Source organism: Rhodnius prolixus, unplaced genomic scaffold, assembly GCF_049639745.1.
Source record: "Rhodnius prolixus isolate KJV_2025 unplaced genomic scaffold, Rpr scaffold_12, whole genome shotgun sequence".
NCBI lineage: Eukaryota > Metazoa > Arthropoda > Insecta > Hemiptera > Reduviidae > Rhodnius > Rhodnius prolixus.
Window position 1 is genome coordinate 8,372,167 of NW_027411635.1, and position 14,511 is coordinate 8,386,677.

General features: G+C 31.9%; 1 protein-coding gene across 1 annotated transcript in view; it reads left to right on the forward strand.

Annotated features, from left to right (window-relative positions):
* Positions 1 to 9,117: 9,117 nt before the first annotated feature.
* tup (LIM1_Isl and LIM2_Isl domain-containing protein tup) overlaps positions 9,118 to 14,511 on the forward strand; it is a 111,336-nt gene continuing 105,942 nt past the window's right edge. Inside the window, exon 1 of the mRNA XM_074142855.1 lies at positions 9,118 to 9,558. Within this exon, the coding sequence (XP_073998956.1) occupies positions 9,459 to 9,558 (100 nt within the window). The 5' untranslated portion in view covers positions 9,118 to 9,458. The remainder of the gene's footprint in view (positions 9,559 to 14,511) is intronic.

Genomic DNA, 14,511 nt, shown 5'->3' on the forward strand with positions numbered 1-14,511 from the left:
TCTACAAAGAGTGATTGACCTCAAGGTCAAACGGTCAATCAACACTTTTACCGAGTGGTTCTTGAAAAAACTACGAAAAAGGGTCATTCGTGTGAGACCAAATATCAAGAGCAAGTGGGTGTTGCATCACGATAATGCTCCTTGTCACACCTATTTTCTAAGAAATTCAATTATTTTATGAGTTTGCATAATTTCTAACAAAAAGGTTAATTATGTACAATTAGGTTTGGAGTTGGAAAAATGCAGATTAAGCCAATATTTTGAAGGACCGAGATGGAATTCTACGCGTTGAAAAAACAAAACGGCTTGCAAATGTTGAGAAGTGATACAGTAAAAGTGCGTCTGTCCATTGAGTTTAGCAAAAATTTACCGTCCATAAAGTAATGAAAAAAGTTAAATGTGGATAAAAAATGCAATGTAAATTTATATTGCTATTTGTATTTATGATTTTTTGATGATAATTTTCAGAGAAATGTTTTAAATAAAATATTATTTTTTAGTATGATGATAATTTTACCATAAATTATTATTGTTATAAATAAATGTGATGATTATTATAAAAATTATTAATTAAGTCAATAATATGTAGTTTTTTGATAAATTTTTTGGATAATTAAGAAAAACTTGATGCATATCATATAGCTAAATAATTATGCAATTATGTACGTTTTTAAATCTATTAATAATAAACAATTTTTAAATAGAGGTTTGGAAAAAAAAACCCATATTTTTATCATCATGAAACTTGCCTACCTCCTTCTAACGACCACCTCCAAACAGCGGCCACTTTGCTTTCCCTCGCCAGTGTCCGTTAATAAGAAGTTCGACTGTAATTTGATAAAATTACTTTTCTTTGCACATTTTTTTATTTTTGGAGGTGGCTCAGAGGGTTCCATACCGCAACCTCATGCATGACCATGCATGAATATTACTGTAGTTGACCACGATGACGACCAACTTGTTTCTAGCAACCGTCCAGTTCTGAGAAAGAAATGCAGTTAAGTAGAGAATATAGAACTAAGTGTTATGGGAGTGGCAATTGGGGCGTAGAAACGTTCTAATGTCCAAGATGCTCGAGTGTGATAAAATGAGGTAACTTCTATCCTCAAGTGAGAGTTTTGTATCGTCGATCCTAATGACCATAAGTTGATGAAGCACAATCAGTAGTGCTAAAACTATCAAAGAAGGGAAGTTTAGAAGAATACGGTGACTCCTTAGATGGGGTTCAGCTGGTTTTTACATTTTTTCATAATTTCTATGTACTGGTTCTCCAAATTTCAAACCAAACGGTTGGTTCAGAAAATGCAATCCTATCTAATTCAACAACATCTCAAAATTTAAATTTTTTTCTGGCAAATAGCAGTTTGATGAATTCAATATTAATTATCTAAAATTCTGTTCAAAATTACCTAGATTTCAGAAAATATTTTGAACCTAAATACTAGAAAACCGACGGTATTTTTAAAAACACTTGACAATCACTTGATCGGCCCTGACTGCTTGCCTTTATTAAACTTTAAATTCAAGGCAGTAATATGATTCTCTAAAAAATTGGACAAAATTTCAAATCTTTTATGAGCTATTTAAGATCACAATAACACAATTAAGGTGAATCATTTGAATAAATAAGATCGCCGTTAGATGTAATATTTTAAAAGAAACTTGTTATACATCAATTGCGAGAAAAGTTAGATATCCTATGATAGGAATTATGTTTAGCATTATTTATAATATTACTAGAAAAGAATGAAATCGCCATTTTATCCAATACCTAATTACATTATGGTAAAATGTAACCTCGCCACGGTAGCCGAGCGGTTAGAGGCGAGACCTGCGAAGCTAATATGTATTGTGGTACTGGGTTCGATTCCCCGGTCTTTAGGCCAAGGATTTTATTTAATGGTTAATATAAGAAATTTACAGTAAAGTATAGTTTGCTAGTCGCCTCCGTCCACGACACCTAATTTGGTAGTTGGACGTTAAGCCCCCGTCTGAAAAAATAAGCGATTACTTACTTATGGTAAAATGCTAGTAACACTATCTGTTTTTCGTTTAAAATCAAAGATTAAATTTGAAATTTCGGTCTCAGAAATGTTATGTAAAGAGTTCATTTTTGTCTAGAACAAATAAATAGGTGAAAATAATGTTATTTTGATTGTTTTATATGTTATTTATAGTTAGTTGTTTGTACTTCTGAATATTAGTTATTTGATAGGTGTTACATGAATTAAAATAATAAACATTAAGTTATTTAAAGTGTTTAATTTGTTATTTACAAGTTAGTTAGTTGTTTGTACTTGTAAATACTATTTACTTGTTATTTGTTATGCGTATTAACTACTCACATTAAGGTTGTTTAATTTACATTTATTTGTAATGCGATTTACATTTAAAATGTCTTTAATTTTCCTTTTCACTTTTATAGTGGTTCATCTCATTTATTCCCGTTCACCTTACTATAAAACTTAAAAATTATTTTATTATTTTATAAATTTTTTTTTATAGCATTAGCATTTTATAAAAGTTTAGAATTATGCGTAATTGAGTAAGAAATTTTATATAGTAACTACACCTCAAATAAAATCCTTCTGGTCTTGGCCGGCCTCACTTTGTGACGTCATAAAAGCTATGTACAGTTCAATAAGGTTAAGGTGGTCTTAGTCCATTCCTATCCATCTAATTAGTCCATCCCAGGGTTTGAGTTCAGGAAATCTTGTTACTTTATTAACTAGTAGAGATTGGAGAATCTAGAAATGAGAGAACTCAGAATATGAACATAACCAAATCTGTTATACCGGAAATCGCAAATTTTCGTTTTTCTTTTTACAAAAAAAATTGAGCCTGGTTTTTTTTTTGGGGGGGGGGGGGTCGATATGTTACAACGGCCTGTGGGTTTACATTTTGTTGTTTCGTCCTCTAAACCCATTCAACTCACACTAATACAACAGAGCACAGAGCTATATGGTGTTGATTAGATAGCTTTACACATACATATATATATATATATATATATATATGTGTGTGTATACACACACACACACACGCGCGCGCGCGCGCGCGAACACCAATTTACACAGACTAGCTAAGTATGAGGGAGTTTTAGACTGGATCTGTATTGGTAGGGATTGGTCCAGCCAATAGCAACTGTACAAGTAGGCGTGGCCAACATCTCCCACTACAATTTTTTTTTTTTTTGCGTCCAGCCACGCCCCTTACTAACCACATCTCCCTCACTAAAGTACAGAGGACACGCGAGCACACAAAGCAAAAACACATACATACACACTTAGAGACATACAAATTGAAGAACCTCAGAAATGTACCATATCCAAAACAACTACCAGGCGAAAAAAAAAAATTGCATGACTGCTTTTGCATTCAACTTTTTTTTTGTTTAAATAGTTGAAGTTATTTTTTTTTTGAGGGAAAAAAACAGAAAATCCTAAATTGTGGGCAACCGTTTTTTTTTTTAAAACTTCTGGAATTTCGGTTATAGATTTTATTCCTATTTATAATTTACATTACATTAAACTAAAAGCACATTTTAGCTAAATTTAGCTAAAATTGGATCAGATGGAGAGCATCCTAAACTAACCATAAAATTTACATTTTCAGCGGTTTTATTTTTGGCCTGTTTTTTCAAGTTATGCTAACAGATACGACAGACTTTCTTAATACAAACAATCTCACAAACTAATTTGGAAATAAAACACTTTTTCACACACCAGACAAGCCGAAGGCAAGAGATTTCCTATGCAATACGAGGGTCGTTTGAAAAGTCCGTGCAAAAATAAAAACTACTTAATTTTTTGGGGTAAACCTTTTTTATTTTTCAACATAGTCTCCTTTTAGGCTTATACACTTCGTCCAACGCTGCTCTAGTTTGTTGATCCCTTCTGAATAATAGGATTTGTCCAAGTCTGAAAAATAGCCATTCGTTTCTGCAATCACCTCCTCGTTTGAATAAAATCTTTTTCCCGCCAGCCATTTCTTCATATTGGGGAAGAAATAGTAGTCCGAGGGAGCCAAGTCTGAAGAATAGGGGGGATGTGAAACGAGTTGGAACCCTATTTCCATTAATTTTGCGACCACAACTGCTGAGGTGCGTTGTCGTGATGGAAAAGGACTTTTTTGTGGGCCAATCGTGGGCGTTTTTCTTGCAGCTCGGTTTTCAAACGGTCCAATAACGATGAATAATATGCACCTGTAATAGTTTTACCCTTTTCCAGATAGTCGATCAGGATTATTCCTTGCGAATCCCAAAAGACAGTCGCCATAATCTTTCCGGCCGAAGGAACGGTCTTCGCCTTTTTTGGCGCAGATTCCCCCTTGGTAACCCATTGTTTAGATTGTTCTTTGGTCTCAGGAGTGTAGTGATGTATCCATGTTTCATCCACAGTGACGAAACGACGCTTAAAGTCCTGCGGATTCTTCTGGAACAGCTGCAAACCGTCCTTGCAACACTTCACACGATTTCGTTTTTGGTCAAGCGTGAGCAATCGCGGCACCCATCTTGCGGATAGCTTTGTCATGTCCAAATCTTTATGCAAAATATTATGTACCCGTTCATTCGAGATGCCTACAGCACTAGCAATCTCACGCACCTTCACTCTTCTGTCATCCATCACCATATCATGGATTTTATCAATGATTTCGGAGTAGTAACCTCAACAGGGCGTCCAGAACGTTCAGCGTCACTTGTGCCCTTATGGCCACTCCGAAAATTTTGAAACCACTTATAAACTGTTCTAATCGAAGGTGCAGAGTCACCATAATGTTTATCAAGCTTCTCTTTAGTCTCCTGAGGCGTTTTGCCTTTCATAAAGTAGTGTTTAATCAACACACGAAATTCTTTTTCGTCCATTTTTTGAAAATCACTCGACTTCCTCGATTCAAACGAATGCCAAACACAAAGAAATAGACCGATCTGGCTGAAACTTGGTGTGTGTTCTTCCAAGAGATGCTACTAACTAAACATAACCTCGATACGCGCCAGTGGTGCTATCTCTCTGACTTTGCACGGACTTTTCAAACGACCCTCGTAGTTAGTATCGAACAGATACAGATGCATTATATCACTTGAAAATATTCGCAACAACGAAACTTATGAGGTTTTTGTCCTGTACTTTAGAAGCTGTTATGGTTTCATTAGTTCTTATAGATGAAAGAACCTTAAAAAGACATGTACAGTAAATTAAACATTATTTAAGCAACACAAATGTTATACTATTATAGGTCACATTGAAAGCATGCTTGTAGCTTTCTGTTTTATATGATAATTTGGTAAATCTTTATATAGTAAGCAGTGGCTTTTTCAATCCAGCTTCAGAGATTTATTTTTTAATATTACTTTAATATGGTAGATCCTGTTACTGAAGTTATTCTATAGAGGTTAAAAGTTACCTACTTAATATTGTCTAGATTGCCATTGTACTCAAATAACACTACAAGAATTTTTGTACTTTTGTTAGATCCGTACTTTATACTAACTTGGAGAGGTTAAATCCAACAATAAATTCATTAACGATCTTACATCCACATAAATTATATAAATAGCTTTTATAATTAATGGTTTTAGGTGAAAAAGACTATTTAGAAATATAAAAACCTATTTTTATAAATTGAGCTAATAATGGTTGAATGAGTTTTAAAATTTTATAGAAATCAGAAAAATGTTTTTTATTAAACATTTTACAGACAAATTAAAATTGCAAATTTATAACAAAAATTATAAATTTAATGGAAAAATTATTTTTTTTTTTAATTTGCGCATCCAATAATATTATGTAAGCCACCCCCTTTTTTGCTTAATTACACTTTTTAAACGTTTAGACATTGAATACATTAAATTTTTACTAAACAAAAATAATGCTTATTTAGTTTTATTCTTCGTTGAAACACAAGCTGTATTCTTTTCTACAACTGAAATTTTAATTGTTGCGAAATGTTTTCAACTTAATTAAAATCCTATCTCTGAACTCGTATTTGAAATACTTATGTGTGATTTAGGATAGCAGTCAATCCTAGAGTAGTCAATAGTAACGCTGTCCTGATAAGATTTAAATATTTCCCAAATTTTTGACATTGATTTTACAAAGACCGAATTTGATTGCTTTTCACATTGATTATATTGTATTTTAAAATATACTAGCTGTACCCGTTCACACGTTGCTGTGTTTGAACAAAAAGGCAGTTTTGATACCTCAAACATAATTTATTAATGACCAAAATGTATACAATACATCGAAATGAAAATTAACAATAAAATTACCCCTACTTCAGAGTACAGTAGTGTCCTTGCAAAGGTATCATTTCTACATAATGTGAAAAATTCAGTTAATGTTGTTGGCGGTGGTGACATTGCTCTTGCACGTACATTTTCTGATGTAAAATACACACGCTGTCCATTTTCAAGATGTACTGCTAAATGAACAACCGTTGAATATCGTTCATGAATGGAAAATGATATACAGGTAATACGCCATACAGCCTCATTGCTACTTATGAAGCGTCCCAGTTGATATTGGGTGACTACATCGTTAGATGCAGTTGTATTTTCCACCCCAAACAATGCCATATCGCTTACTTTGTTCACATATTTGCAAATATATTTTCTAGCTTTCACTGAATTGCAGTACTCAGCATGATACGTTTTTAGTAGTAATGGAGAATATGGTACTACCCAACGATTATCAACGTCAATAGTATTGTTGAGTTCTTTTAGTTTAATGGATTTTCCACCATCCTCGGTATAATTTATTCTCGTATTAATAATTGCAAAAAAACTGTTTTTCATGGTTTTCATGGTTACACTTTCAACAAATATTACTAATTAAATGTTATTTTGATATTTTTGGGATATTTATTCGGGTGCACCTAGAACCCCAACTCTGATTTTAAAAAAAAAATTGCAAAAACCTTCCCGGGGATATACCTAATAATTTCCCAAATTTTCACGGCGATTGGATGTATGGTTTTTGAATCTATCGAGTACAAACAAACAAACAGACACACATTCATTTTTATATATATAGATTTTAGTGACTGTAAACTATTAATATTTTAAAACTAGCGATAAATTGTATAGTTTTGTCTGTAACTCAACCAACTTACACAACAATGCCCTGGAGGAAGGCTATAAATTTTGTGGAAACTTTGGCGTAAAGATGGAGTTGCTGTTTTTATTTAATTTTGACAAATATCCCTGTAGTAATCAAAAAGATAAGAAACCAAATTGGCTTCATCTATTTTACTTTAAATGCATTACAAACATTACATTTTATTCTGTTTTACAAAGAATAAAAGACTTAATTATTAGAATTTGCTTAAAACAAATTTACTAACAATATGAAGTACTGTCTGTTTTCTAGCTTTTGGTATTTAAGAAGGCATGATCGATCAAAGAGTCCCAGCAAGTATTAAATATTAAATAAATAAATGGTTACAATTTAATTTACTGACTAAACATAATTCGTTTGAATTAATGACCGAATTTGAAACTATTTGAACACATTTGGCTACATTCAAATGCTCAACTGTTCAAAAAAACGAAAAATTATAAATTGTGTACTGGATTCCCACGCAGAGATCCCGGGTTCGAATCCAGCTGCTGGCCCTTAGATTTTCTCTTCATTGGAGCTTCTTACAGCTCACTGTATGGTAATGATGGACAGTGTTGTCTGTAACGTGAGAACACTGTCCGGAGGCCGGCAGTGCACTGAAAAAAAAGTTTCGGGAGCCGATGACCTTAGTTGTTGACGCGTCTTGAATCATTAAAAAAAAAAGAAAAAAATTCGTAAAATGCGAGGTCTGTAAATTAAGTAATGAGACTAGTTTTTAAAAATTTTTTATTCAAAAAGAATTACAATTCTATATTGTCACTTTCAAAATAACTTCCTTCTGAAGCCAAACAGCGCTGGAGACGTTTCTTCCACTCCTCATAGCAGTGCTCGAACTCCCGATACTGGAATAGCCGTTTGAATGTTTTCGACTGTCCCAAAATGAGTTGGGCTTCAGACTTAGGCACAGTGCAACGGAAACTCTTTTGCTAAACTTCAGCAGTCCTACGGTTTTTGGTCAAGAGCCCAGGTTTTTTCGGTGGTTTAGGGCATTTTCAGAAAGAAAGAGGAGTCGATTGAAGATGAACCACAAAGCGGAAGGCCCTTCATCTTCAAGGAACCGATGAAAATGTCAACAGAATCCGGGATCATGTGCGTTCAGATCGCCGGTTGATAGTCAGAATGATCGGAGAAGAGTTAAATTTGACTCACACCACCGTTTATCAAAATTTTTGACCCCATGAGCAAAACTCTGCGCAAAAATGGTTCCCAAAAAAACATTCCTGTGGCTCCTCCAGCTTCCTTATTCGCCTGACTTGAGGCCTTGTGACTTTTTATTCTCTTCCCGAAGTTGAAAAAATCACCTCAAGGGTACTCATTTTGGGGACAGTCGAAAACATTCAACCAACGAGCTGAAGGCTATTCCAGTATCGGGAGTTCGAACACTGCTATGAGGAGTAGGAAGAAACGTCTCCAGCGCTGTGTGGCTTCAGAAGGAAGTTATTTTGAAAGGTGACAATATAGAATTGTAATTCTTTTTGAATAAAAAAATCAGTCTCATTACTTAATTTACAGACCTCGTATATAGATTAGCTTAATTTGTAAATAAATGTTAATTTTGTAAAGTATGATTAGTATTATTTTGTTTTATTACTGCAAAATCACGATTTTGTGGGAATATTACAGTTACTGACTCTACCGTACATTGCACTGACTTTGTATCTCAGATTACAGGCAATGAATTGCAATTCCAATTAATATTAATACAGGTGGGAGATATAGTACATTGCACTGACTAGAATAACACTTTAGAAGCATGTCAGTCCAGGGTTTGTAAGAATAAGTAAAAAAAAAAAATAATCAATGATAGGCCTACATGTAGTTTATATATTGCTAAATATATACTTTTTTTTTTTAAGATCTCTCCCCACCTCACCTGCCCCTCCGAAGGGGGAGATACAGTCAGTGTTGGAGTGTAAAATCCCCACTTTACCGCCCCTCAAAATAGGTTTCCCCCACCACTAGCGTTGTGTCTGGTTTTCAAGACTGCCTTCAGTAAGCCGGTGAATTTCGATCGGTGTGTGTAAATATATAAATTAATGTATATAAATAAATGTTTTTTTAAAGATAGTTCTATTTTTTCTTTTTTTTATTTTATTTTAAAGTAATAATTGTTTAGTGTTTTTCCCTCCAAAAAAAAAAAAAATTAGTGATTTTCCCCGTCAAAAAAACTGCAAAAAAGGCTGTATTTTTTTTTTTTTTTTTTTTAATTGGAGGTGGGGGTTTGTTATAGAAGAGACTTTTTGGGTGGGTAAATATTGCCCGCCAAAAAAAATCAAGCACACCGGCTGAAAAAAGAAGAAAAGGAAAAAAAAAACCAAAAAAATCAAGAAGAGGAGAATGCATCATCGTATCGTGCCATCCTTGGTTGTCAACCACCGAGCTTTGACTATTTCGCCAGTAAAAAGAGAATTACATGAAATGTCTGATGCTATTCATAGTAAGTACAAAAAAGAAAATTTTTTCTAATCAGTTTTCCATTTTTTTAGCTCATTAAACCAAACCTCAAAAGATAATTTTGAGTTTTTTCCAATGTTATAAGTTAAACTGAATTTAGGAGCTATCATGGGTAAAATTTATTAAATAATAAAACTTGCAATAGAAACTATATTTTGAGCTCTCTCTCTCTCCCTCTCTATAAAAAAATAACTAAATTTTAAGTTTTTTTAAAATATTTAACTTTATTGGGCACCCAAAAAGAAGTTAGGGCGTATCACTCTCAGATAATTTGGATTAGAAGCTGTATTTTGTAATTCTTAAAACAATTCTGGCCTAACTGAAATTTTTGGCATTTTACTATTATATGGAATCTAAATTCTTGTAGGTGTCAAAAAGAAAAATGAATCTTCCGATTCAGTAAATTCTTCTTTTCAAGCAAATTTGTCGATTGCTAAAATTCTTGTAGCTTTTCAAAGTATGGTTTAGATTACTGGTGAAAAATTGTGGTCTAGTCAAAATAAATGGAATACTTATTTTCTAGTTTTGAGTTTTTGAGTTTTGAGCTCTTAAACAAAAAAATTAAGGTCAGCTTAGGGTATGCAAGGTAAAGGTTCTATAACAGTTCTATCCTAATTTTTTCATTGTCAAATTCCAAAAATTTATAGAAACTGTTCAAACGGTTGGTAATCACCTTGTTTTTAGCTTACTACAAAAAAATTTAGGAAGCTTATAAAGTTCAGTTAATTTAGGTAGCTCTCAGGGGGGGGGGAAAGTTAAGCTCTAATTAAAATTGTTATGTCTTCAATAGTTACTTTATAGTTTACATAGTACCTCCCAGAAATAGTTTCAAGAGATCTTTAAGACTGAATTTAAACTTGGTTTTAAAGCTCTACTACCATAATTTTATAGTTTAGCTTGATTATTTAAAGCTTTTTATTTACGCGTTTTAAAATTTTGAATTTCACTAAGAAAAGGAGCTTTCAAAGTCGTTGGGGTAGCTCATTCTGGTGTTCAAATTTTATTCAGTCAATGTAGCAGGTAGATCTGAACATTTCTTTTCTTTTTTTTTTGAGCTTTATACATTTCGAAATTATGTAGCTTTCAAAAATCAAAGGCCCCAGCTTTGTTGCGAGATAAATTCACTTAGAAACCGCACTAAAGCTATTTTAACTAAAAATCTTTCTTTTTCTTTCTTTTTAGATTTCTTTTAAAGCTTTTGTTGAACTTAGTTCAATGAAAGCTGTGATTAAATTTTTAATGACAAGTTTTTGAACAAGTATATTGATAGTTGGGAGCTTTTAAAGTTTATTAACTGTAGGTAGAGCTTTAGAACCTCTGCTCTAAGGTTATCAAATTTTGTTTAATTAAAAGTAGTTGTTGTTACTTAAGGAAATTTGCTCTTTAATGGAGTTTTTATATAATAACCAGCTGCATTTTGGTAGCTCTCAGTAAAAAATTAAGGCTATCTTTGTTGAGTTGTAATTTTTTTTTTTTTTGTTTTTTAAACCACATTAAGCTTATAAGCTAGATTTTGGGTTATCAAATTTGGCCGAGTCAAAAAACTTAGGTTTTATGTTTGGAAAGCCTTATTTCGTAGAAATAATTTAAAAATAAGGCGTCCGCTAGGTTGAAGTTTCTGGTAGTAACTCAAAAATCTTCTGAGGGATTCCATTCGTAACTGAATTCTTAAAAAAACTTAGTATCTTATAAGCGCACATGTCTTTATGAATGATCTAAATTAAAGATTCAAATACTGTCTTTTTTAAGTAATCTAGACCAACCAATTCTTCAGCAGAAGTATAAATTGCTTCAAGTTGGAAGCTTTTAAAAGCGGTAAAAAAGACTTGGGGGAGATCTCTAGAATTTGACGAAGACATTGAGGGATATAGCTTTTTAGGAGCTACATGCTTACTCGTACGTTTTGCTTTCACAAAAAGCAAAGCTCCGCTGTGCTGTTTTATCTACTTGATTATTTAAAAGTTTGTCTACACTTTAAGATATTTTAGCTAGCTAGAAAAAAAATTTGCATGATCCTTAAAAGATTATTAAAATGGATAGCTCCTTGATTGTTTATACAAAAATATGCGCAACTCTTACATTAAACATCAACTTTTGTTAATAGCTTTTTGTATTTTAAGCATTATTTTATAGTACAGCTCACAATGTAAAATTATTATTAAAAACCGCTTAGTTGCTCAAAAACTTTGCTTTTTAAGTTCAGTTGAATTTCTTTTTTTACTTTGCCGCTGCTGAATTCTTTGTATACAACTTGATTTTAGCCTTGTTCCTGCTTCAGCATCATTTCCTATAAGCATTTTTTTCAAAATATCTTCAATAATTTTGTAGCCTTTACAGTTTAGAAATAATTCAAGCTAGTTTTTGCTGGCTTAAGAAGTCAGCGTTCGTTTTATTATCTAGATTTTATTTTTGTAGAAAGCTTTGTTCGCGCAGAAGTAGTTTCATCCTACAATTATTAGATCTCCATGACTGATTCTTTTTTTTAGAAGCTTAAATTTAAATTATATTATTTAAATAATGTCTTTCTACTTATCGAATCAATAAATATTTTTAACAATTTAATCTCCAATTTAGCAAATCACAGAAGATAGAGTTCTTACTTTAAATAAACACTGTTTTGTTGTATTTTTGTTCCCAAACTATGGGCACTTAATTATTAATTATTTTGATATACACTTTATATGCAGCTCAATAGACTTGTGACACATTTAAAGCTGTATTCCTAAAATTGGTTAGTCTCTAACGACTAGCGATAATAATTTTTGACACATTTCAAAAATGAAAATAAAAGAAGCTTGGATCTCGGTTAATTACAAAATCTTTGAATTATTTTCTTCAAACTTAGATTTTTGAAATTTCTACTAATGCTATTTATTATTTAAAGCTTCGATGACTCGTTTTTATCCTTTAGTAGCTTTAAGAAGTTTATCCGTGTAACTCTATTGCAGATTAGATTCTTTTCTTAACCCGTATTGAGTTTTATTAGCACTAAATTTAAATATATTTTAACATTTAACATTACTTTGTTAGTAGTGATTTAATAAAATACTCGTATTTTGAAAGAATCAACTCTACAATCGCTTTATATAACTATTTTCAACTATTAGTTTGATTTTTGAGCTTTGAATGGCTCAAAATATTTAACCTATTTTGAGATTTTTCGTCAGACGTGCTCTCCACAAAAATTTAGCTTTATATAAGCTTAAAACATGTGAAAATATCAAATTCTATTTTCACTTTGGATTTAAACACCAAATAGATCCTATTAATTTCTATTTTAAGCTTTATCGCGTCCTGATAGATTGTCCTGCAATTTTCTTTTAGAAGTTCTAAATTTTAGAAAACTTAAAACCATATTTGTACGACAGATTCTATTTAATTTTTAAGTTTAATGGTTTCTGTTTCAAGCTGTATATAATCTTTGCAATATCCTTGACTTTCAACAATTGAAAAGTAAATTATATTTAGCATAAGTTAAATTTTACATAATAAGTAAATAAAATTTCTTTCAAAATCAAATACAAAAAATAAAAATTAATGCAAGTTCAAAAATAGGCTTTTAATTTTAACAGCATTTAGAATTTTATAGTATGAACAAATACTCTGTCAATGTTAACTTGATGGAAGCTCAAAAATTTGAAGAAGTTTCTATTTTCATCTTGGATTCAAATTCTAAATTTGCTAGCATTATTAACCTTATTTTGAGCACAAATATTCATTTTAAATTTTACCTTCATTTAGAAGCTATACATGTTTGATCAGCACTAAAGCTAAATTCATTCTGGAAGGTTAAAGTTTTTGGAGGTTTTCAAATACTTCAAATTTCAAACCTCTATATCACCTTTCGTATTGTTCAGAATTCAATGCTCTCTTCACCAGAATGTAGAGAAAAGTTAGCTCTATAACTGTTTATAAGTGGCAATGTTTTAGTGATAATAGTTAATGAGATATGGAAGGTTGAAGTTTGGAGGTTTTCAAATACCTTCAAACTTCAAACCTCTATATCACCGTTCGTATTGTTCAGAATTCAATGCTCTCTTCGCCAAAATTTAGAGAAAACTGATATAAGTGGCAATGTTTTACTTATAATTGGAGGTAGCAAGTCATCTTGAATTCAAATTCTAAATTGCTAGCATTATTAAACTTACGTATTTTGTGCACAAATATTCATTTTAAATTTTACCTTCATTTAGAAGCTATACATGTTTTATCAGCCCTAAAGCTAAATCCATTCTTAAATTAAAAACTCTTCGTTGAAATCATAGAGCTATTACGTTCCATAAGAACCCAACTAGAATCATAAAAGCTGAAACTGCCCGCGAAGAATTTGATGAAGTTTCCCTAGACTTTGCGTACATTTAGCAATTTTTATTACGTTTCATGAGAGTTTACTTCTAAAGAAAAGACTGAAAATTAAGCAACAGAATTAGGTGAAAATTATACAGTGACTCCCATTAATATTGGGACACCTATTACAAAATGATTTAAAAGAAAAATGAAAACACCAGACGAAAGTTTGGATTATTTTTTTTTTTTAAATAACATTAGCAACATCTGTAGAAATTATATATAAGTATAAATCGATGAAATTCCAAACTGTTAGGTAGCACTTTTTGAAAAAGTGTGAAATAAGGCTCTCAAAAATATTGGGACACCAGAAGTGCTAGTGTTTAAACGTTCAATATTAAAATCTCCTACTATTTAATATTTGGTTGGTAATAATTTAATAATTGCTTTTTGACTTACAATAGCCCTCAAACGATCAGGCATAGGTGAAACAAGTTTTTGGTTAATTCAGGTGGTGTTTTTTTCCCATTCTTCCAGGAAACATCGTTTTAATTCATTTTTGTTAGATATTACTCGTTTACTTAAAGCACTGGCTAAATATTGCCATAAATGTTCAATGGGATTAAGATCCGGTGACTGCGGAGAGGTT